The sequence below is a fragment of the Oenanthe melanoleuca genome, chromosome 2, assembly GCF_029582105.1.
Source record: "Oenanthe melanoleuca isolate GR-GAL-2019-014 chromosome 2, OMel1.0, whole genome shotgun sequence".
In the NCBI taxonomy this organism is placed as follows: domain Eukaryota; kingdom Metazoa; phylum Chordata; class Aves; order Passeriformes; family Muscicapidae; genus Oenanthe; species Oenanthe melanoleuca.
In genome coordinates this window covers 51,965,003-51,990,682 of record NC_079335.1, presented here as the reverse complement: position 1 = coordinate 51,990,682, position 25,680 = coordinate 51,965,003, and the positions used below count along the sequence as shown (strand labels likewise).

At 39.0% G+C, this 25,680-nt stretch overlaps 1 protein-coding gene across 2 annotated transcripts; it reads left to right on the top strand.

The window, feature by feature from the left end:
- The first annotated feature begins 833 nt into the window (after nt 1–833).
- AFG3L2 (AFG3 like matrix AAA peptidase subunit 2) lies at nt 834–24,977 on the top strand. 2 transcript variants are annotated; one of them, XM_056483080.1, is made up of 17 exons: nt 834–1,013; nt 5,994–6,093; nt 6,578–6,646; nt 7,119–7,234; nt 8,141–8,293; nt 10,414–10,488; nt 11,890–12,014; nt 14,322–14,595; nt 15,140–15,277; nt 16,964–17,117; nt 17,700–17,807; nt 17,958–18,083; nt 19,130–19,240; nt 19,804–19,919; nt 20,849–21,049; nt 22,658–22,852; nt 23,965–24,977. In XM_056483080.1, exons 1-17 carry the CDS (start codon nt 888–890, stop codon nt 24,211–24,213), a joined length of 2,436 nt encoding a protein of 811 aa, XP_056339055.1. In that variant the 5' UTR covers nt 834–887; the 3' UTR covers nt 24,214–24,977. The 2 variants fall into 2 exon arrangements, with proteins under 2 accessions (XP_056339055.1, XP_056339056.1); XM_056483081.1 differs by having other exon boundaries at nt 835–1,013; nt 11,893–12,014.
- Nucleotides 24,978–25,680: the final 703 nt, after the last annotated feature.

Sequence of the window (25,680 nt, the reverse complement as noted above, 5' to 3'; positions counted from 1 at the left end):
CACAATAACTCCATGCAGCACTACAGGCTGCAGTCAGAGTCGTTAGAAAGTTGCCCAGTGGAAAAGGATCTGGGGGTGCTGGTCAACAAGAGCTGAACGTGAGCCAGCGTTTGCCCCAGTGGCCAGGATCAGTGGCACCCTGGTATCAGAATGTGGCCAGCAGGACCTGGGCAGGGATTTCCTCCACTGTATTCAGCACTGATGTGGCAACACTTCAAATACTGAGTTCAGTTCTGGGCCCCTCAATTCAGAAGATGCTGGAGTGTGTCCAGAGAAAGGCAGTGATGCTGGTGAAGGTCTGGAGCACATGTCCTGTGAGGAGCAGCTGAGGGCGTTTAGCCTGGAGAAGAGGCAGCTCAGGACGGTCCATATCTCTCTCTACAACTGCCTATAAGGAGATTGTGGCCGGGTGAGGGTCGGTCTCTTGTCCCAGGCAAGCAGGGTGAGAGGATATAGCCTCAAACTGCGCTAGGGGAGGTTCAGATTGGACATTATCAAGAAATTCCTCATAGAAAGGACGATTAAATGTCGGAATGGGCTGCTCAGGGAGGTGGTGTTGTCACTGTCCCTGGAAGCGTTTCAGGAGATCACGAACGTGGCACTTGGTGCCATGGTCTAGTTGACGTGGTGGCGTTGGGTCATAGGTTGCACTCGATGATCCCGGGACCTTTTCCGTCCGATTGATCCCGAGATTTTGAGAAACCCCCGGGGGGGCGGGGCTCCGGCCGTGACGGCTGTGGGCGTGGTCAGAATACGGCGCGTGACCGGGGGCGTGGTCCCCGCAGGGGGCGGGGCCGGAGGGTGCCCTTCGGCCGCGGAGGAAATGCACGCGGCGGCGCGGTGACGTCAGGCGGCGCGGCCGGCGGTGACGGCGGGTCCGGGCGGCCATGGCGCACCGGTACCTGCTGCTGGCGCGGGGCGGCGGCTGCCGCCGGGGGCTGCCCGGGGCCCCGCTGCAGCAGCTGCTCTGCGGGAGGGGCCTGCTCGGGGGGAACAGGCCCTGCCTGGCGCAGGTGAGGAGCGAGCGCGGGCATCGAGGGAGGGCCGTGGTGGTGGCGGGCGGGGAAAGGCGCCCCGCTGCTCGGAGCCGAGGGCGGTTCTCTGCTGCCCGCGGCCTTCCCGGCTCGTCCTCACCCCGTTCGGAGCGCGCAGCCCCGGCCTGCTCGGTACCGGCAGGGGAAAACGAGGGCCGGTGGGTGGGTGAGCGGGCGGGCTGGAGTGCCGCGCCTCCCGGGCTGGAAGGGGCTGTGTGCGGGAAAACCTGCGGGCTCCTTCGGCTGCAGCAGAGTCTCCCTGCAGAAGGAAGACGAGGTGTCACCCCAGAGCTGCTGCTGGTGCTGCATGCCGCCGGAATTCCTAGAGATTTAGAGTGTTAGGAGGTTGAAGGGACCTGAAGGATTTTCTCTTCCTAACTCCTCTGCCATGGACAGGGACGCCTCCCACTACATCGTGTTACTCTGAGGCCCATCCAGCCTGGCCTTGAACACTGCATCTGCAGCTTCTCTGAGAAACCTGTTCCAGTGTCTCACCACCTTCACAGTAAAGAATTTCTTCCTAATAACAAACTTAATTTCTCCTCTTTCAATTTGTACCCATTATTCCTTGTCCTATCACAATTCCTGACAAAGAGTCCTTTTTTGTAGACCCCCTTCAGATACTGTAAAGTTGCTGTGAGCTCTCCATGCAACTTTCTCTCCTTCAGGCTAAGCAGCCCCAACTTTCTCAGCTTCTCTTCACAGATGAGGGTTCCCACGTTCCCACTGGTTTCCCACGTGCTGTGTCCCACCTAATTTCAAAGTTCTTCCGTTTCTTTCTCAGGGTGATGGTTTGTGGCTGTGTGAGAGACTGAAATGTTGAAGATTAATGACTGAGCAGTTTGTTTTGGGTGTCAGTGTTCTGGAAAAGAGGAGCCTGGTTGTTTGCATCCCAGGATTGCACAGTGCAATGATGCCATGAACCTGCACCTACAGTTGTGGTACTAACTGATAAATTATGATGTCTGTGTGTTCATTCTTAGTAAAATGGCTTTTACTGTCAGCTGTTACAAGTTATATATTGCCCTTGTTGACTGCTCTAACACAGTGGAGGAGTGACAGGCCTGCTTGGGAAAAGGAAGATGCTTAATTCCTCTTTCATTGATATCTTGAGAGGGTTGCTTTGTTTTCCTGTAGCTTAGAGTGGTGAACAGCCACACCTTCATAGGTATGAAGGTTATCTATAGGATGGTGATAATTGTAAGATGAATACATACAGAAGGATGTTAGTAGTTTCGTTGTCAGCATGAATGTGTCTTTTTTGATGAATTTTTGGTGAATTTGGTTTTGTTTGATCAGAGCTGAACATAATTTCAACAATAAAACATTGTCAGCAGTGCTGCTGATCTCTCAGGAAGCTAATTATTGTTTCTTTCAACATAATTTAATGAGTTCCTATTTGGAATCAATCTTAGGAAGGGGATTTTGTATTCATTCTAGCATCCGGCTCTGTGTGTAGTCAGAAAAATGAGGATTTTTTTTCCATAAAAGCTATTACTTTTTTTAAAATTGATATCTCTAACAAAAGATTAGTAGCTTGGAATCATAGAGCTTTGGAAAGGCTTGGGTTGGAAGGGACCTTTAAGATCATCTAGTTACGACCCCCCCTTGCCATGGGCAGGGACGCTTCCCACCAGACCAGGTTGCTCAGGGCACCATCCAGTCTGGCCCTGAACACTTCCAGGGTTGGGCATCCACAACTTCTGAGCAACCTGTTCCGCTGGCTCACTACCCTCTAGGAGTAAAGACTTGCTTCCTAGTTTCTAATCCAAATCTCTACTCTTTTAGTTTAAAAACATTTTCCCTTGTCCTATCACTGTTTGCCCGTGTAGAAAGTCACTTGCATTAAGGTAAATTTCCTTACGAGCTTTTTGTTATGTGTTGTCTCCTCTTCCCATTTTGTTCTTATGTAATATTTTGGTGGCTGTTAGATAATTAAGCCTTTCAACTTAATTTTACATTGATTTGGAACTTTATAATGGATAAAACTGTAAACTTCCAGCTTTCTAGAATTAACAGATTCTCTATCCTATTTGCATAACTATGGAAGTGGATTTTCTCTTCCTGCTAAGTGTAGCCTCAGTTTTTTAAAAATGGATTGTGCTTAGAAATTTTCGGAAACTTCTTAAGTAGTTCTGCTTGTGGTCTTGGGCTTATGTGGCACTCTGGACTAGTAACAATTTATGGGTTATTTTAACTCTAAAACTGATCATTGTGTATTTTGCTTATTTAGAACTTGTTTTTAAAAAGTCTTGATTTTTAGGATGGTGTCACAAGGTTTGCCTGAAAGAAAAAAATAAGGGTTGTTTTTTGTTTTGTTTTGTTTTACATGCAATGAAATTTTTTGCCTCTGACTTTGAGACACTTGGCAAGAGTTCCCTGGTGGACGGCTCGAAACAGCATCCAGTCAAAATGTGCTCTGTTTGCTTTCTCTCTGTTTAGGCAGAGAGTGTGCTTATATCAGCTAAGCTTGCTGTGGCATTCCCATTGCCAGACAACCCAGGGACAGGCCCTGTATCAGGCAGTTTTTGTGCTGATGTTTTAGAGAGTTCTTGAATATCTCCAGTGAGGGAGACTGTACAGTGTCTCTGGGCAGCCTGTACCAGTGCTTAGTCACTCACACAGTAAAGACATTCTTCCTGTGCATCAGTTTCTGCCAATTGCCTCTTGTCCTATTGCTCAGCACCACTGAGAAGAGCCTGGGTCCATCTTACTTGCACACTCCCCTCAGATACTTAAAGACAATATTGAGGTCTCCTCTCAGCCATCTCCTCTGTTCTTGAGGCAGTCAGGTGACATTGAACGTGCCATTAAGTCAGTTGTTCCTTTTTCTCACAAAGCAACTTCAAAGCACTCAGCTCTCTGCACATTAACTTGACAGGTGCCTGCGTTTGTGGAATTTAGAACCTGTAGAGACAATCCAACAAGAAGCCAGTTCCACTATTCAGCTCTGCCCCAAACTCTGTCTGCTTACCCTTCTCTCTCTTTCACTTTTTACCCTTTTCTCTCTTTCTTTTTTTTAACTATAACTTAATTCTGTAGTAAACCATGCTGGTCTAGCCGAGCCAGGCCATTAGATTTGGCTTACTTAAACTTTTCTTTTAAACATGGGTATTTGTTTTGTCTTAGTGGGAGTAAAGCTTTCAGAATATTCCATTCTCTTTGCAAAAAAACAAGTAATCTGAGTTTGCAGAAGAACTAAGTCCCTAATTTTTGTGTTTTGTAGGAGACCACTGACATAGGAAGAAACCCTGTTGTTTCTTTGAGTTTTGTCAGTTGCTGCAATATTCACTGCCTGTCTGTATTTGAACTGTACATGATCTGTGGCAAGCTCATTTTATTGCCCACATGGATGCATCCTACTTGTCCTAAAACTTTAAGGAGCACAGATGGAATTGCTCATTTTGGAGGTCATAGTGTATTGGACTTTGTAGCTGTTCTCTGCATTAGCTTCTCTCTAGACTATCTTTGCTGCACATGCTTCTCATAATCAGTAAAATGCCCTCTTGGATTTTCTGTATCAGATTTTATTCAGGGACATGCAGTGGCATAAAACTAATGGCTTGATCAAGCAGCCCAAGAATTCTTAGCTCGGTCTACAGGAAAAGCAAGGAGTGAGAACTTTTTGGTATTCTTCTTGGTTCCAGCAGGTGGAACTATAGGGATGCTCAAAATAAGTCTAATGTATTTCATCATTTAATAAGGGGTGGAAGGGGAAGCTCCAGACAGATTTCCGGAGAGTTACAGCATTCACTTAATGAATGGCAGCATGCCTAGGGTAGTTCTAGTGTACAATCAAGTAATCAAAAGTTTCTTTAATATACAAAAACAGGTTTTGTTTGTAGCCACTGTACCTTGGCTATAATACTGAGTTTCCCTTCACTGAAATAGTCCTAGAGGTGTTAGTCCCTGATGGATGTTTGCTGTCTTGCAAGGTTTGGTTTTTGCATTTTACTATTTTTGTGGCTCTTAAGGTAAATAGCTTCCAATCAAAAAGAGCGGGAGACTGAGTGCTTTTATGTGGAGGTAGAAGGAAAGTCAGTCTGTGGGGAAATCTTGGCATGGATAATACTTTGTTTCTCAGGAGTGTTGGAAAAGCTTATGAAGGGGATTTTATCTAAAATATCTCCTTCTTGAAGAAATCAGATGACTTCTCTTGAATAAAAATGCAGTTTACACTTTTTTTAAGTATTCAGCTACAGTAGCAAAATTTTGCTAAGAATTAGTCAGTTTAAATATTTAAATTTCCCTCATTACACTTAAAAGATGAATAACAGTAAACAGCCTTAGAACAAGGAGCAATAGGCTTAGGTTTGTTGTGGTTTTATAGCGGGATATTTACCCACATAGGGTGTTAGATCTTCTTTTTGAACTTTCTTCTTTAGAACTTTTGAGAGATTCCTCATCTGTTTTAATTTCTTAGCTGGATGTAAGCATTGTCTGCTACATCCCTTTCTTTTGGATTCAAGTAGATGTCTCATATTCAGGAGATACAACTTCTTAACTATTTGGAAAAAGGTTGCAGACAAAACATGATGCAGTACTGTGTGGATCATACTTGTACAGTCACAGTTAATGTTGCACTTTAATGTCATTCAGCTGGTATGATGAAATATTTCCCATAGAAATCAGTGTGTATTTAATGTTCATAGCTTACAATGTTTTCTGCTTGATTTTTGTCTTTTAATAAAGAGAATTTAATAATTTTTGTTTGTGTGCAAGATGAAACTCTGTTTTTAACAGCAAAGAATAAAAATCTTCTTGCTGTAGAAACTACTCATCAAATGAGTTTTCTTTTTTCCATTGTTGTCTTACTTTCTGGCACACAGCAGTTACTGCAAGGTCTGTTGTAAAGTTCCAGTTGTAAAGTTGTGTCTGACTAGCTGCAAGGCTGTGCTAGAGAGCTTGAAGATTTTTGTGGCATGTTCTTGTTCTTTATATTTCTTTTTCATCTTTCAGCTCTGTGACCAAGTTACCCCTGGAGCTACTGCTGATAGAGGCACTGTTTTGGCAAGTGTAATCGCTGCTTGCAGAAGGCTTTTCTCTCAACCTCCCAAAGGTGACTGTAACTTTGATTTGTGAAACAAAACAGACTGCTTACATACCTTGCTGAGACTGCACTCATGTGCCATTTAGGTTTATTGTCTGTGAGGAAGTCTGTTCTTGTACTAACCAGCCTTTAATCTTGAGATGGAACATTTGATTTATGGGATTTTTAGGAGTTATTAAAGAATAGTGTTGTTTGGTCAGCTTCACACTGTGCAGTAGAGCTTTTGTTGATCTAAGCTTGTGTATCTCTGGTTAAAAGATAGCTTTACTTCAGGTTATTAAATACATGTGGCATTTTCTTGTCCACACAGTAGATTTATATACGGAGACCGGGCAGAGCTTTTTAACAAGAAGATAAGAACAAAACTGGTTCTGCAGTCTGTGTGTTTCTAGCTTCTTTGCTGGTGTATACATTCAGCTTGTGATAACTGAACTGTGATGAAAGAACTGTAAAATAAAAACCAATTGTGAGCTCCTTTCCTCTTTCTTAATAGGATTTGAAAAGTATTTTCCCAATGGGAAGAAATCTAATGGAACTAAAAGTACACCTGGAGAAACGAAAGGTACAAAAAGCTGCTTGACTTGAGTTCTTTGTGGAATGTGTATTAATTAAATTACATTTTAGTATAACAATTGTGAGTATGGGTTTTAGGTTTTTTCTTTATTTTTCAGGGAAGATATTTCTATACCAGATTAGTTTTGAAGTGTAAATTGATATGTTTTTATTATACATTATATGAAAACAAAATAGTGTTTGTCTTCTGGAATAGTATTTATTTTTATGCTTGTGTTGGAGTGCTGTCCCTCAATTATAAATTAACAGACCTCTCATCTGGTCATAACTGTCTCTCTGCCACTTAATGTACTATATATCTGGTTTTCTATGGAAGATACAGTTTTTCACATCATCTAATTATTGTAGTATTGCAGACTAGTACATTTTCCAGAACATCTCCTTAATATAACCAATAAAAGGTAATGTGAGATTGGCATAAGATGTAAAATTTTTTTCGTTGTTTTGTTGTGTTTTGTTAGAAACAAAGCAAGCTACTTCCAGACAACCCAGTGGGACTAGTAGTGGAGGAGGTGGCAGTGGTGGAAAAAAAGGTGGCAAGAAAGAAGACACTAACTGGTGGACCAGATTACAGAAGGTTTTGACTTCAAAATATCTTTGTCATTATCTTGTCTCCATGAAATAACCTCACTTTTTTTTTTGCTTTTTAAGGCCTTATTCTGATTGCTCAAATCTTGCTCAAGGCTCCTGTGCCAGCCCTTTCATGGCAACTGTCTCTAGGTGGCTCCCCTAGTCACTCAGTGCCTTTCATGAATAACTGTTCTGTGCATAACTCCAGAGGCATCTGCCTCTGATTCAGGAATGTTAATGAAGTTTAAGCTGTGTGAATGTAGTTGCTAGTAGTCAGTATTCTTAGAGTGGAGCCTCAGATGTTTAAAGGCTTTGTGTTTCGTTTCAGTGTCAATTTGGAAAATTTTCTGGCCACACAATGCTCATTAAATGTAACTTGCTGTTACGTGTTCTGACCTTAATGGAATACTTATGTGAGTTTCCCTTTGAAATTTATTGCCATTAGCTGTAACACAAAGATGGTGGCACCTAACACTACAGGACTATAAAGAATGTTTTTGATGCACATAATTTTTTCATCCTTTTTGTTTTGTTTTTTTTTTTTTATCTTCTGTTAGTTTTTTCCTTTATTTTTTGTCAGTCTTGCTTGCACTCCTGGAGACCAAGGATAATTGTTTTAGAACAGAGGCAGAAAGGTCATGTGAATTTTTTTTTTTTTCTAAAAACAGTAGTTCATAGATCAAAACTCTTCCATTACTATTGTAAACCATCTAAGGATTTTCTGTTGCTGTGATTCCTCAGTTCTGTGTGAAATTGCTGAAATGTGTTCATGCAACAAAACAGACCTTTGACATTCTCTGTGGCAACCTTGAGGGCAGGGAATAGAAGCTACAAAGAAATACCAGAACCTGTTTCGTATGTGCTTACTTGTATTACAGACTCTAATTTATTTTTTGCCTTATCCATTTCCTAGGGTGACATTCCATGGGATGTCAGGGAGTTTCGGATGTATGTAGTGGGAAGTTCTTTTTTCTGGACAATGGTAGTGTACTACTTCTTCTTCAGGGTCCCTGGGAGAGAAATCACCTGGAAAGACTTTGTCAACAACTACCTTTCTAAAGGATTGGTGAGTGAGATCAGTGTGAAACATCAGAGTGCTGAAGATGCTAATTTCTGCCTCCCCACTTAGGCTTGTGTTTGTGTATCTGTAGAGTGAGAATTGTCTCAGTATAATTTTCGAGGGAGAAAGGAATTAGCTTTCATTTTAGTCAGTTCCTAGATCTGATGTTCTGGATGGATGTGTGAAGATTTGTCATTTCAAGTGAGGAGAGGGAGTAACAGCTCAGGACAAAACTTCTGTGAAGGGGCAGTGTAGCCACACTCTCTCTGGGTATGGCTTTACAGTACAGGTAAGCTGACAGAATGGCTTAAAGAGACATGCCAGCTGCCGAAGGAAGAAGTTTACTCCTGACATAATTACTTGCATGAGTCCATCCCTCTGAAAGAAAAGGTTTTCTGTCTGTTTCATGCCTGAAATCAGTTCCTTGGGGAATGTGAGAAGCAGCAGTGAGAACAGAAAGGTGTGAGTGGGGAATGGAAGAATCCTTTCAAGGGCAAGACATTGGCATCCCTTCATCAGCCTGTGTTGTAAAGTAGCTTCCTCTTTTTGTTTTCTCCTCTCATTTTTTCTTACCTGGAGCCACTACTGGAGCAATCAATTTTATCATCAGTATCCTATCTCTCTGTAGAACTTGGCAGCTTTCCATACTTGGAGTAATAGGTTGATGATGCCCTGAAATTCAGGAGATTGTGTCTTGCACAGGCTTTTTCAACTTCAGGAGACACTAGTTGTCTGCTCTGTTCCCTCCCTGCTTGTAGCTTTGCCTACAAATTAGGAAAGCATTGGTTTGCTTTGTCCTCTAGATTTCAGACCTAGAGGGATTTTCTGTTAACACAAAATTAACCTTCCATTTCTTTGGTAAGCTACTGAACAGGATGGCTCTTACTTTTCTAACTGATCTCTGCAGAGCTGCTGTTTATGCTTCTCCCCTTCTGCCTAGACTGTTACTGTCAGTCCTGTTCTAAAACAGTGATTTTGTACATCTTGTGAAAAAAAACATTACTGATTAAATTTCTGAAGCAGTAAGACATTTAACTTTGTAAAAAGATTAGTTTAGCTGTTATAATGAGCAAAGCCTGAAGCTTCCTTGCAGAAAAGCATTGTGAAGGTAGGCTGTTGCACAAAACCAAGTTTCTTGTGTCTTTGTAAGAGGTAGTGTGGATATTCAGACAGTCTAAATGTATAGCTGTTGAGTGCTGTTGGTTGCCATAGTGGTGGGGAGAGGACTGCACCACTGGAGTCATATGCTTTTTGAAGCAAAGGCATTCAGGTAGTTTTGTGTGAAATCAGGTTAGTTCTAGAGTGGCTTCTTAGCTCATGTTTTGCTTCAATTCTACCAGAAATGGCCACACTTCTCATATGTCTCATAGTGAGTTTAGGGAACAATCTTACTAACCTGTGTGCAGTTCAGGCACAACTTCTAAAACTAGATTGCTAGTTTTACATGCTTTAGAGATGTTAAAGCCAGTTATTTAATGGAAAGAGGAAGAAAACATGGAAGAATCTTTAGCTGACTTCTTAAAAGGCTCTGTCAAATCCAAGAAACTAACTGTTGGAGGAGACTTGTAAAAATGATCTTAATGTTATATATCTGCTAAACCTATAGCACAGTTTCTAGATTTATATAATATCTGTTTCCTCAGCTAAATGCTTAATCTAATTGATGTTATTGTATTTAATATTGTAGCACAGGAAACCCTTTCTATTAGGGAAAACTGTTGTAAGAGCAGAGTTATTTTTCTCAGTTTGGTTTGTTTTGGAAGCTGCTATAAGAGTTTGGAATCATATAACTTAACTGTATTTGGTGTTTGACCACTGAGACAATTAACTATTGTTTAAGTATTTTACTGTAACTGATTTTTGCTGAGGCATGCATTGAGTTTTTCCTTGAGAAGAGGGTATGACGTCAATCTTTCAGTCTCAATGTGCCAGTATTCCTTTTTTCCTAATTACATACATGATTCTTAATGGCAAACTGTAGACTGTGAAACTGTCCTGATGTACATGATTAATTGTAGTCTCCTAATTGGAAAACAGAAAGATTCACATTCATTATCTGTAGCTGTGTTGGAAGCTTAGTGGCTGTATACCCTTCACTCAGGTTTTGTTCCTTTCTCCTCCTACAGGTGGACAGACTTGAAGTGGTGAACAAGCGCTTTGTTAGAGTCATCTTTGTTCCTGGAAAGTCTCCTCATGAATGGGTAAACGCTTCTAATACATGTACATGAGATGTTAGAAGCAGCGAAACAGTCTTTTTACATAAAGTTTGAGGCAGAAACTTGTCTGGATCATTAATAATTTCTTAATCTAAAACATATTTTCTTGTTACATTGTCCTACATCATGTGTTTTTCACTTTACTGTATCAGTTGTTTTGCCATAGATACCTTTAAACTATGGCAAGTAGTTCTTTTCCAGCACTATGCTCTTTAATACAGATACTTAAGCAGGAAGAGCAAGAAATTGCTGAAGGTTCTGTATTTTTAACTTCTATTTTCCATCTGCTTAAGAAAATCCCAGACTTTAGTCCACGTACTTAGGGATCTTTTCTTTTCCAGAGTGCTTTTTGCCAGTTACTTGAGAAAACAAAGAGAAGTGTTTGTTTCCAATGCATTTATTTCACAGAGTTGCTCTTCTGGTAGCACAGTGAGGAATAGACTGATGCAGGTGAAAGTTTTCCAAAGAATGATAACCAGTGGCAGGGACCTGTTGAAAAGTATATAAATTTTTTATGGAAAATTCAGAGAAGCATTAGAAAAGCTTTATCAGTTTACTTCTTCTTAGGTGGTAGAGCTTTTCTTAACTGTCTTTCTGAAACAAGGTCTGCAAGTCCCTCCTGGGTAAAGTGAAGTCTGCAGCAGTTGCATAATCAGTGGGTTTCAGTGTGCCTTTTTTATACACCTACTCTTTAGCCCACAAACAACCAGTTGCCTTTGTTTCCCAATCAGTTAACTGCTCTGCTTTTTCTTTTTCAATGTTAGGGTAAGGAGGGACAAGTCAGGCAGGTCATGGTGCAAAAGGGGAGATTTTCTTGAAAGACCAGATCTCAACACTTTTTGAAAGTAATGTCTGGATTTTTCTTTTTAGTCTGTGATAAATTTCATGCTGGTTTGTTTTTGGTTTTTTGTGAAGACAGCTGACTTTAAAGCTAGTATAAACTGCAAAAGTTTTTCTTAAGAAAAGCAAAAACCTTTCTTAATGAGGAGGACTGATACCTTCAAGTGAAGCAGTAAGTTGTATGACTGCTGTATTTCCAGGTTCAGTGCTCTGTATTATCCTGACCATATAGCTCACTTGTCAAGATCTGTTTATTACTCCCTTCTGTTTTTTTTTTTTTCTGGAAAGAAATGACAGGATTTCCATCTGTTTAAAGTGCCCTGAAACTATTGGGATTTATTATCTCTGCAGAAGCAGTGATACTGTGTATTCAGGTTGGGATGCTTTAGATTTGTTGTGTGCCTCTTATGCCAGTTACATAAGGCAATTTAAACTTGGTCCTAATCTAACACATGCACGAGGAATTAATTACCAGACTAGAAGAAGCTGGCTTGTAGTGAAGGTGAAATAAGAGAGGGCACTTTGTGATCTCTGCTTTTTTCCTAGCAGTACGTCTGGTTTAATATCGGTAGTGTGGACACTTTTGAGCGGAATCTTGAGACTGTGCAGCAAGATCTGGGAATAGAAGTGGAGAACAGATTGCCCGTCGTCTACTCAACAGAGAGTGATGGGTAAGAAGTTGTTGTAAAAAGTCTCTGGTAAAAAAAAAAGGTTGTGTTTATAGTAGAGAAGTAGGTTTGTAATACATTTAGCTTATGCTTCACTAGGTGGCAGTATTACCAGAATAACAATCAGCTTGGGTTTATTTTTGAGTGCTAAGTGTAAGTTCAGTACTTTGTCTATGAAGAAATCCATATACTCTTACTCTAAATATAGCTTCTTATTCTGTAAATGTTTTACTATAACTCCTTTCTTTATTTAAGTCCTTCCACCCAGTGGCTTTTATTAGACCATGAGTTAGCCAGGCACAGCAGCAGAGCTCCACAGAAGAAGCTCATGTGGATTTTGAACAGGCACAGTATATCATAGAACCACAGTATATTGCTTGAGATATTCTGGGCATCAATTTTTGGCCAAAAACTAAACATAAGTCATATTTTGGGGCCTTGGAAAAAAGCAAGAAATGGGTGGTTAAGTAGATCACACTAACCTGCTTGTTAGCAGAAACTGGAAGATGCAGCATACTCTTAATTATTAAGAAAAATTAGTACTGAAATTAGATTTACAGCATTGTTGCTTTCTATTAGGGAATAATGCCTCTGGTACTAGATTTGTGGTCTTTGTATTAGCCTTATGTAGCTGAAATTTGTTGACCTTATTTAGAAGATAGTAAAAGTGCTTCTCTGATATATTTTTCCAAGTGGCTTAGAAGACAAACATAATCTTAGATCCCAAGGGCTAGTTTCTTTTTGGTTTTAAGTGAGCAGTTTAAAAATTACTCCCAGTGATGTCTGTGAAATTAGTTTTGTATCATCAGGAAGTTGGACTTAGGGTGTAGTAGCTCATATGACTAATGCAAATGGCTCATTTACCACCTCTCTTGTGTTTACATTCTTGGTACTTGGGGGTATTTGTTTTGATTTGGGGGGATGGAGGAGAGTATCTTTTTGGCAGTGTGTTTTACCAAGCTGCTGCCGCCTGTGGGTCTTGGTGGCAACAGGAAAAATGGTGGCCTTAACTCTGGGCAGTCCTGCAACTTCAGATAGAGGTTTTTATTTCCCTGTTCTACACACTGCCTGCCTCGTTTCTCTGTTTGTTTATAATGAAGCATACCCTTAAGGATGGTCATAAATAAACCTGTTGAGCCCTTATTTAAAGAAACCTGGGGAAAAGTGATGGTCAGGGCCGTGCAGCACTTGTACAAAAAGGCTGCATGTTGGTCTGAGGCTTCTCACAACAGACTGGGAAAAGCAGGTTAATTCTATGCTTTCTTCAGCCTTGTACAGACCTTTGCTTCCTGAATCCCTCTTTCTGACCACAGCTCTGATCCTTTCCTCCTCAGTGGCTTGTCTTCATGTGGATCTTTATATATATTGCTCTGCCCCAGGAATACCGCAGAAAAGAGGAGGGAGCAGCAGCAATGTATTATCAAAGTACTGCTGTTCCCTGTTGGGTCAGAATCTGCTGAATACCACAGCAGAGGGAAACTTCTTTTCCTCTTTATCCCAGGAATGTGGGTTATTTGTAAAGCCTAGAAATCCTGTGCTCATTTATGATTGTTCTTCTTTTCTGTGTTTTATTTTTGCTGAGTGTGGATAGAATGTCTTGTGAGCTGTTTGAAGCTGTTCCTTTTCACAGAAAAATCTGTACTGTGCTCAGATGCTATGATAAAGAGGACTGTGTTAGGCTGTGTTAGGGTTTTTGGCTTTTACAGAGCTGTGCTAGAAAGCTGGAGGACAATGAACAATGAATAATAATTTTAAAAAACCAAAGCCGCAAAACAAACAAAAAAAACCCACTCCACGAACCCACTCCCTCCCCCCCACAAATCTGTATCCTTGAAAATGAAAATGGAAACATTGAAAGAAGAAAATAAATGTAAAAAGCTGAAAGACGTAAGGGAAGAAGGGCATGTATTTTGGAGAGAAATTTCTGCTTGAAATAGTAGGATACACTGTCTATATTCTACCTAATACAACTTACTCTGAGAATATAACCATTTACATAACTAGTCCTGTAAATTTACCTTTGCAAAAACAAGCTACTTCTGTTTATTAGTTAATGCAATTTTTCCTCTATAAAACTCAGCAATGTTGCTTCATGTGCTTAACTTAAAAACAAGCAACTATCAGTATAACAATTTGTTCTTGATTTATTTTGGTGTTTTCCCAGCGTGAACAACCTGTGGAAATACAAACATTACAAGTTAATAGAGTATTAGTCCTGAATTTGCTTATGATGGAACCAATATCTTATATGTGTTATTTGCAGTAATGGATTTTTGTGATATGTTTCTCTTTTTTTGTTTTTCTCCATAGATCATTTCTCCTCAGTTTGCTGCCTACAATTCTGATTATTGGTTCATTGCTGTACACATTAAGAAGAGGTCCTGCAGGCTTAGGTCGGGCAGGGCGTGGAATGGGTGGACTTTTCAGTGTTGGTGAAACTACAGCCAAAGTCCTTAAGGATGAAATAGATGTTAAATTCAAAGATGTAGCTGGCTGTGAGGAGGCCAAATTAGAAATTATGGAGTTTGTTAACTTCCTGAAAAATCCCAAACAATATGAGGATCTGGGAGCAAAAATACCAAAGGTAAGGGAATGATGACTTTATTCTTGTAGTAGTCTTCAGTATTCTAAACTGTACTAGGATTGTTTACCTATGCAATGCTTTCCAGCTTCTGTCTTCTTCCAATCAGGGAAAAAAAAAAAAAAAGTAAGCATTAAGTGCCAGCAGTGTAACTGTGGTGCCAGAAGACTTGCCTTGTGGAATACATTATCTGTTCACATGGACCAGAAATGATGCACATATAGGTATAGCATCAATCTTGCAAATAGTTATGACAGAATTGCCTTTTGGCTGTGCTGATGGGGTAGGGCTCCACCTAATGACATAAGTTTCTTTTTCTTTTTTAGTATGTCAGTCAAAGAAAACACTGTTCCTGTAACTCTAAGTCAGCATGGTAGTGCTGTCTCTAATCTGTTTTTCCTTTTGCTCATTTAAAGGAGGGATTCATCTTCAATTATTTCCTTTCGTGATTTTGTCTGTGGTGAAAGAAAGGCCAGCAGACTCAATATCATAAATGGCTTAATGCTATGTTTTCTTCATGAGGAAAATATACCTGTTTCTCTTGCAGGGGGCAATTCTGACAGGTCCTCCAGGTACTGGGAAAACACTTCTAGCTAAAGCTACAGCTGGAGAAGCCAATGTGCCATTTATCACCGTCAATGGCTCAGAGTTCTTGGAGATGTTTGTTGGTGTGGGTCCAGCACGAGTAAGTAAGCCTTGCTCTTTTTGTTCAGTATTGGCTGTTGAAAGAATATTGTCAGGTTTGGGAGACAAATGGTTTGATTACAGTTGAAGTTCTTTCTTCTATGCAGATTTATTACAAGTGTTGCCAAATATGAGCCTAAATGCAAAAATCACCAGTGTCCCTTTAATAAAAGTTACTAAGGCTGTTTACTGTGTGGTTTCAGGCCAATAAGGATGTGCCTCTTTTCAGGTGCTTGAGAACACAGAATAGCACTCTTTAAGCTCTGATCTGATGTAAATTTACTAGCTGGATCAGAAATGCCTCCTCCTGCTCTAAATCCTGTTTCTTTGAAGAACTTTATTCTCTTTGTAGTTTCAATCTCTTAGCTGTAAAGAGTTGTTTAGGACACATAGATAAGGTGCCGATTGAAATATGAGTCCAGTGACTGATTTCTGGAGATCAGGTGTTTTAAATAACCAAATATATGTCTAATATTTTTGGGGTTTTCTGCCTTAACTGTCTTAAAGCTCATTAAAAACATGTGAAGTGGTATAAACAAGTTACTGATTGTTTTTATGGTAATTAAAATTTGGCAAAGTATTAGGTATCCTAAAACAACAGTGATACTCAGATTTCTGTTGTCAATAGATACCTGAAGTGCCCCAAAGCTAAGTGCCTTAACTTTTCTCTAGTGGTCTATGAAAGTACTTTCACTATCCAGTGAAATTTGTTGGCACAACTTTGGCTGGGAACCGAGGATTCAACACAGTTGATGATCTCTGATGCCTATAGAACACAACATGAGAGTGGTTTACTTTCAGTTCCTATTAATTTATTAAATAAGGCAGTTGTTAGTGATGCTAAATTGATCATTTGTAAATTGGAATGTGCTAGAACTAAAACTGCTTATACAGCCTTGGTTTCTTTGGTGATTTTTAAGTGTATATGGGTATGGAAACCTTTAGTTTCTATAATGCAAATACACTAAAAATAGTTGTGTGATTCTGAATTTCTGCTTATTCCAGTGAAAAGGTAGTTCACTTTAAGCATCTGACACTTGCTTATCTTGTTCCTTCATTTTCTCAAAATATCTGGGTGACTTTCTGTAGTAACAGCCTACTGTCCAGAATTTGCATCTCTTCATGTCTACTATATATTTTTGTCATCAAAAAAGCCTTCTGTAATTGCATCACTAATGTATAAAGTAGTAAAGCTCTGAGCTGCACCTGATTCTCACTCAGGGCAATGTTCTTCCATTAATTTTTCATTTCCTGTTTGCTCCAGTTTGATTCTTCAGTTGTAGATCAGTTATCTCACTGAACTGATTTTAATGAGGTCGTTCTGATATGTTTGCAAGAAGAGCAACATTGCAGTGTTGCATCTAAAATTCAAATACCTGCAACTGCCACAGTAGTTATGTAATATCTTGTTTAAAATACAGAAGTCTAAAAAAAAAAATTCAGCTGTCTACTCATGTCCTGGATGTTTTTTCCAGACTTCTAGAAGTTAATTTAACTTCCAAATAAATATTTGGAGGGGAATTAAATAACTTATCATTGCATTGAGGGCTGGCTGAAGGCTTTGGAATGCGTGTTGGGAGCCATACCTGATTTTAGGGATACTGTTACTGATGTGCCTCTTCCCCCCCACCCCTTAACTCAAAAGAGTTACAAACAAGTCTGATACATTCTCTGTTCTTTTGTTAAGGTTAGAGACTTATTTGCTCTGGCTCGGAAAAATGCCCCCTGCATTCTTTTCATTGATGAAATAGATGCAGTAGGGAGGAAGAGAGGAAGGGGCAACTTTGGAGGACAAAGTGAGCAAGAGAACACACTCAATCAGCTTTTAGTAGAAATGGATGGTGAGTGTTTAATGTCTAATACTATGTTATAATAAGGATATTGGAAAGAACTAATATGCTTGTTCAGACCTGCTAACCAAGATTTGGTTGCTAGCTTAAATTCAGATTGTTTCCTTGTTTCCTAAAAAAACCCATGGTGACTCACCTTGCTGTACCCTGATGTTTTGCTAAAATTCATTCAGAGAAAAAGAACCCTGATTCTGTATCTCCTAACTCTGTCACAGTCGAATAGGCAAAAAAAAAAAATCTTCACAGTGAGACCAGTCTGTCTGAAAAAAATACAGCTAGCCATGCTGGTTTTGTGATTTCCTGAGCAGTTAATCTGTTATTGTATTTTGAAGATAAAGCAGGATTTGATAAAGTACTTCACAAAGCAGAGCCCAAGGCCATTTCCTTGCTTGTTATGAAAAATTGGGCAATGCAGCAATAAATAGAAATATTTTCAGCTTTAAGATAATTAGTTTAAACCATCAGTTCTTAACATGACCCTGTAAAGTGGACAGTCTATTTATTTCTGGTTGTTGTTTTTTTTTTCCCCCACGGAAATTATATTTACAGCTTTTTTCTTTATCACTTTAACAGGATTTAATACAACCACAAATGTAGTAATTTTGGCAGGTACTAACAGGCCAGATATTTTAGACCCTGCTCTGATGAGACCAGGCCGCTTTGACAGGCAGATCTACATTGGTAAGTTTTACCTGGGTGCCTGTATCACCCTCTGCTTGTAGAACACTGCTGAAGTCACTGTGACTATTTATACTTGTAACTTCCTTTCACACACTCAATTTGAATATATATGGATGTGAAAAATAAAACCATATGTCTTCTATTTTAAAGGACCCCCAGATATAAAAGGAAGAGCATCCATTTTCAAAGTTCACCTTAGACCTCTGAAATTAGACACTGTCTTAAATAAAGATAACCTAGCAAGAAAGCTTGCATCACTAACACCTGGGTTTTCTGGTAAGTGACTCCTAATGCCACTATTCTCCATTTACTATTTAAGCTGTAGATATTTGATTTCCCTTCTAATTCTGGTTTTCTTGCACCTGATCTTCTGGATGGCATGTGATTTCATTATATATATACTGGCACAGCCTGAAATTCTCTTTGCCTGTTTGAGCAAGTAGGAGATTTGAGGGTCTGAAGTTTTGTCAGCTTCAGTCAGGGTGACATGAAAAGGGAGTTTGTTCTGTCTGTACAGGCAATTAAAAGGTTTCTGATTGTTATCACTCGTGTGTGTGTGTGTGTGTGTTTGTCCTTTGCTTTGCTGCATTCTTGTACACTTCTGGAGAAGACCTGGTTTTGTGAAGTTTATGTGCATATTCTGTAGGGAAATTTATGTTTCTGGATGTAAAAACCAAAAAAAAGTGCAGAATTCAACTACTGGTCAATTTTAAATTAAATTAGATATTAAATTAGATTATAAGCCAGTAATGAGAGTTCTCACATCTTTTCTTAATTCAGCACTTGTGAATCGTTCTCAGGTTTTTGGTCTATATAAAACTTTTTCTGATATTTGACTGTCAATGTTTCTGGCAGCTACAGTGATGATGTTTAAACTAAGTTATCTCAATAGCACTACTGCACATAGTTTTAACAAAAAGTGGATAGTTTTAAATCAGTAATGTGAAAGGATATCTTCTAAAGATATGCCAATATCTGAGCTATACAGAATTCACATATAGGAAATGCATGCAGCTAAGTGTATACTAGTTAAGTATAGTCTGTTGCAGACAGAAAAGGAAGGTGGGATATATCAGACAAGTACTTCACTGGTAATATTATTTGCTGGCTGTCTATCTATGAGAAAAATCCTAAAGCCTGTAAGTATAACATATGTATTTAAATATATCTTAAATAATTAAGCTATTTTGGAGCACATTACCTTTAATTTTCAAGCTCAGTGAGACTTCATAGCAAACTAGTTATAGATAAGGTTATCTTTATGCTAAACTCAGAGAAAAGTGTTGAAAAGGATCAGTAATTCTTGCCTTCTCTGCTTTTAGGTGCTGATATTGCTAATGTTTGTAATGAAGCTGCTTTAATTGCTGCAAGGCATCTCTCAGATGCTATAAACCAAAAGCATTTTGAGCAAGCAATTGAAAGAGTTATTGGAGGTAGGTGAATTGCATCAATTATTTCTCAAAAATTGTAATGGGCAACTTTCTTTCTTAAACGCATAGGAATCCATGCTTTTGAATCTTTTCCTGCTCTTCAAGTTTGTTTTTCTTCTCTCCTGAACACACCTGAAATTTAGAAAAGAAGTATCCTGTCTTCTGCTAACTTCTGTAATAGAAGAAGGGGTACAAAGAGAAATTTTGTCATGACACTTCTCTAATTTCTTCAAAACAGCAAGAGGAAAAGCTGTCTGGGTTTAGGGATGCTTTTAACTGCTGCTAGTCTGAAATAGCATAGAAAAGGTTTTTAAAGTGCTGATGTTTTATTTAAATATTCTGAAGAACTTAATTTGAAACTAGAAAGCGTAAGGAAGGACAAGGTTACAGTGAAACCTGGAAGATGCAGATGTGTAAAACTTGCAGGTTTGGGAGGGGTGTTTAAACTTTTTCAATAGATCATATGCATGGTCTCTAAGTATTGCTCACCATCTTTCCAAATGAGGTAAAAGATTTCAGAGGAGAAAGTTGTGTCTGAAACTATTAATCAAATTTATTTTACAAAGGTTTGGAAAAGAAAACTCAAGTACTCCAGCCAGAGGAGAAAAAGACAGTAGCATATCATGAGGCAGGGCATGCAGTTGCAGGATGGTTTTTGGAACACGCTGACCCACTGTTAAAGGTAAGAAGGCTAATTTGAGCTTGTAATTTTAACAGTAGCACGGACTATATATTTTTCTTTGGTTTTTTTTTTTCTCCTTAATGTTAAGAAGATACTAAAATATATCATCTTTTAAAAAACAGTGTGTATCAGTTTTAGAGTACATTTTGGTTCACTTCTTGTAACTTTCTTAACTGTTTTCTGACTTAGCTGTTACATAGTTTGTAGTATAAATGTGCTTTGAAAGTGAGAGAGCTGTTCTTCCCACAAGTCTGCCTGCCTTGATACCTGCTTTTTCTCTGAGGCTTTCAGTACTGATCAATGTTATTCTTACCAGGTTACACAGGTATACTTCAGGAATATATAAGGCTAGATTTTAGTTTCAATTTGTTTGCTTTTGGGTTCACAGCATGACAAATTGAACACAGAGGGAAAAGCACCCCAATCTTCCAAATTTACTTTAACATTCTTAGTTTTGCATAGCTGTGTTTTTAATCTCATCTCAGGCTTAAAAATAATCTTGTACAATTTACTGCTGGAAGAAAGGTCATTAGTAAATATGGAAATTCCTTAAACTGCTCAGAATACTAAAGATGGAAAAATGCTATATCTGTTACAGAGTACATAATATCCAATATGTAACACTCAAGGAATTGAGGATTTTAATTAAAATGGTATTTTTAAAATATCATACAGTTTTTAGAGAAGATATGACAGTGGTCTACCTTTCTTTTCCAGATATTCTAGTAGTTGTTATCCCAGTTTAGAGCTAGCCAGGGCTTGTAAGGATAAAACAGAATGGGGGCAAAACTGTAAACGGAAATAATGTCTGAATTAAACCTCAAGGGTGAGTATGGTGTAGGTTGTGGTATTAAAAAGTAAATCAAACTGAAGAATGCTTTATGGTTTTTAACACTGTTTAGTTGTAGCACTGTTAATTTTGTTTGCAGGTATCTATTATTCCTCGTGGTAAAGGACTGGGTTATGCTCAGTATTTGCCCAAAGAACAGTATCTTTATACCAAAGAGCAGCTACTGGACAGAATGTGCATGACTCTGGGAGGACGTGTGTCTGAGCAAATCTTCTTTGGAAGAATTACAACTGGTGCCCAAGATGACTTGAAGAAGGTGACCCAGAGTGCATATGCTCAGGTATGGGCTTCAGTGAGACACCTTTTTTTCCTTTATGGTTTTCTTTATCTGTGACCTAACATTTTTATATAATGCAATGAGGTGTGTCCCTCAGAAGCCTGGTTTCAGAAAACACAGCATGAGTAAACATCATGGTGTTGTTTAGAGATGTTGATGACACAAACATTTTAGTTCAGTCTCACAACAGCAATCCGTGCATTAGGCTTCAATTACTGCCCTACATCTGCCCACAGGAACATACAGTTGGATCCAATTGAATTACATGTGGAAATTGTTGTACTTATTTTAAAATGGAATTTAGGGCTAGGATTTAATCATATCTTCCTACATTAACAATTGCCCAGTGTGAAGATTCAATTTGGATTCACACTTGAAATCCAGACAACCTTACATGAAAGCATTTGATGTAAGTTAAGGCTATGGGAATTAAGACATCAGTTTATGTTTGTATCATATTAACTAATGTAGATGAGTAATTTAAAATCTTATCAATGCAGTGACTCACCTAAGTGTAGCTGTGGGCTACACACAGGTGTGTTACTACATTTCCTGTATCAGCACAAAAGGTGTCATCTCGTAAGACACTTACAAAGAGCAAGAGGCATTTTGGAGTACACTTATCTTCCCCTGCATGTTTGTCCCCAAACCCCACCTACTTCCTGATCTCAGGCATGCTTCTTGTTGCCTCACTTCTGGAATTAAATGTGAAATTATATCCTGTTAATTCTATGAGATCTCCAGTGACTCTTGTTCAATTTTAAATTTAAAAAATAAGTCTACTTATAGACTTTGATGCTTTTTTTGATTAACATGTACTAAACTTTTCTTAAGAAAGCAGGTTCAGATGCTTGGTTCTAACGGTGAGATCTCTTTGAATTCTGAATATTTGTTGTCATACCTGTGTGGATCTTGCTAGACTGAGAAGTGCTGCTTTAGTAACCATCAAGTTGATAGTAGCCATGGAGTGAATAAATAAATAGCAGTTTGAACTTGCTTCTGCCTCTGCTGGAGCAAAATGCAACTTAAATCATTTACATTTGGCAAATGGACAAGTCAGTATTCAGGACTGAGTCAGGCAAGATAAGAATTGTTTTCACATTTGTAGAGGAGTGTCTTGAGATGAGGAATAGAGTATGATTTTTGGACTTGATAGAAAAAAGCCTTCAAGACCCTCTACTTTAGTACTTAAGTCAGCTTATCTTTATGGGTGAGTAGAATATGCTAAACTTTAAAAGTATTTTGGATTGGCAAAACACTTCTATTTCTGGTAAAGGAGAAGGGTTGTACTGTTTAAGGAAGGCTGAAGTGTTTTTTGTGTAATATTTTAGAATGTAAACAGCAAAGCACTATGCGTACCACTAGTAACAATTTAAAATGGTGTTATTTGTGTCCTTCCCTTGAATCAGTAAAAATAAATAAGTGAAAGTCAACATGCATGTATTAACTTCAATAGACTTGAGTTTTCAGGATAGGGTTGATGTTACAGGAAAAGATTGGGTTATAGCAAAATGACTTCTTCCTTTCCTTTTTGTTGGCCATATTTTACATCAACCTACCCTAAAGTCTTGCTGTCTCTCCTTTGTTTATTTGTTGTTTTTTTCCCTGTAGATTGTTCAGTTTGGTATGAATGAAAAAGTGGGGCAGATTTCCTTTGATCTCCCTCGTCAAGGAGACATGGTCTTAGAGAAACCTTACAGCGAGGCCACTGCCAGGTTGATAGATGAAGAAGTGCGGTCGCTAATTAACATTGCCTATGAAAGGACATTAAATCTGCTGACTGAGAAGAAAGCAGAAGTGGAGAAGGTGAGCATTACAGTGTGTTTAGCCAAGTTCCAGCTGGTAAGCTAAAATCTGAATTGAACCGAATTAGATTTAAAATAGTGACTATGTAAGTATATGAGGAAGTTTGCTCAAAATCCATTTGATGCAATCTTGAGAATGTGTCACAAGATTTCCTTTTGTGTTGGAACACCTCTGAGCATATCACAAGCGTGATTTAACATCCCTCCCTGCTTATGTGGTCAATATTAATTTCGAAAGTTGGAGTGAAGAGTCTGTCTACTAACATAGGGTTTATTAGATGTGATAGCACACTTAAAAACCCAAAGATGAAATACCAGGATACCAATTTTTTGGGCTAAAAGAAGCTCTCATAAGCAGGGATGTTCACATGACTTCTTTTCTCTGAATTCTTTTTGAGCGTTAATGAAAGTATCTTAGTCACGTTCCTTTCCTGTCCCTTGGCTGCTTGTGATCTGCCTCTCTGCTGCTGAGATTCAGCTTGTGTGTATTCTTTCTTCATCCCACAAAACCTGATACAGCAAAAGAATAGTTTTCTAGGATAGGCATCCAATAGGCTTACTGGCAAGGAGACAAGTTTGTGTGGGCTCCATCAATCCTGTTGTAGCAGGTCAGCATCCCAAAAGGGATCACTGAATGTAGGTTGTGCTGAACAGTGAGCTCACTGACCCAAGGCTGCAAACTACTCTGGTGCAGTGTTCACACATTGCTATTTTATGGTGCTCTTGAGCTTATAACAACAGCAGCCTGACTGAGCCATCTCCAGTGACTGGAAGGGAACACGTGTTTACATCGGTCACTTGATGTCTTGCATCAGGAGCTTTTTGGCAGAAGCAAAAAGCTGCTGTTCTGAAGCAACACTAAAAGCAACAGTGACCCACAGTGAGGGCACCTTGCTTAATCCTAAAAGCAGGATTAAAAATACAATTTTATTTTTGCTCCCTAAATGATCAAGGGGGAGAAAAATCTTGTATCTGATGAACTCTGAACAATCTGGTTTTTCTATCAAAATTAATCAATGCCCAATTAATTGCCTTAGCAAACCCTCCTAAATAGGACAGCTATCTTAGATATTTGATAGGTATGACGTGCCATAACTTGTTGTGCTGTTCCAGGTTGCCCTGCGGCTACTGGAGAAGGAAGTGCTTGACAAAAGTGACATGCTAGACTTGCTTGGCCCAAGACCATTTGCAGAAAAGTCTACTTATGAAGAATTTGTGGAAGGTACAGGGAGTTTGGATGAGGATACTTCACTACCAGAAGGCCTTAAAGACTGGAACAAAGAGCGTGAAAAAGAAAAAGAGGAGACAACAGATGAACAGGTCGCTAGGCAGATCAGAGGAGGGATGCCATTTAAACTGTGAAGTGTGTGCCCACGGTGACTTGCACTCTGGAAGAGAAACAAACTCACCTAGTTTGTACTTCAGAACAAAAAATATTTATTCAAGCAAACTGTATTACGGATGGGTGGAAGAGTGATCTTTTGGGATGAGATAAGGATGTTCTGCTTCCGATGTACGTGTGTGAGATCAGCAGTTCACTGGTAAAAGGTGATCACCTTTCGTTTGCCAGCTGGAGAAGCATACAAGGAATTTGAGCTGCAGTGGAATGCCAGAACTGAGCCTCGCAAGCGTTGAAACAGTTCAGATTCATGCACAGACTTTGTGGCACTGGTGGTTTTTTTTTTTTGTTTTTTTTTTTTTCCAAATGTCTGTAAACTTACAAAAATCAAAGTTTTTTTGATTATTTATCTAAACTATACCTGTATGTGACCTGCTTCCAAAAAAAAAAGAATCATAAAAAACATTGTCAAATGTGAAAGTCTGGTTGTACAAAGTACTAGCTTTGCAAAACTATCAGCTCTTTCATCTGACTCTCCCCTTCACCTCCTTTTGATTTTAGAGTTTTCCTACAGAGAGCTGCCATATAAGTTGACAGTGAAACTGGACACATGCTTAAATATCTTAAAACATACTCATGGTTCAGTGTCTTAAATTAAGTCTGAAACTGTTTGGCTCCTGCAGTTTTACCAGTCAGTTTTTTACAGAGTTCTGTAAAATATTGAATATATGAATGTGTTGTGTAAATACAGTTTGAGTCAATAAAAACAGTACTTTTCTGAACAAAGCTTGTTTGGTTGTTTTTTTTTTTTTTCCTTTCTTCTGGTTTCTGGGTATAGAATTCAGAACAATGCAAAACTCTGTTAAAATAGGGTAACAGGGTCGTGCTCAGAAGTAAAAGCAGCAACCAAAACCAAAGGTGATAAATCAGATTGTCAGAGTTTCATACTCGTCTGTTTAACATAAAACTATGGGGTTAATTGAATACAGTTGTCTTAGTAATCTGCTTCTTGTCTGTTGCATGCTAAGAATTCATTAGCTGGAGAATTCAGCTGTTCAAAAATCAATGGCCTGTCTCCCCCTCCCAGCAGAAGACAGGGAAGCAGGGTTGGAGGGTGGAGTGGTGGTTAAGGGGGGGAAGGAAAATAAACCAATCTTCTCTGCTGGACCAAATATCATTTAAGGGTGATGAGTCAGAGGGCAGGTTAAAAGGATAACTAGTGACTGATTCCATCTGTATTGTTGCAACATACTGAAAACCAGTAAGATGACAAAGGAAAAAGTTTATCTGAAAGTTTTGATCCTTGGTTCCGAATGTATTTGAGTTAAATTATTTATTTTCTTCTGGATTTTCTTTTTCTTCATGATAGAAATTCTTCCATCTGTGATGTTACCTGGCTTTACAGTGAAGAGGAATGAGGGAAACAGAGCAAATATTGCTATTTTGGGCATGTTTAGTGGGCATTTTTAGTTGTTCCATTCTTCTATTTA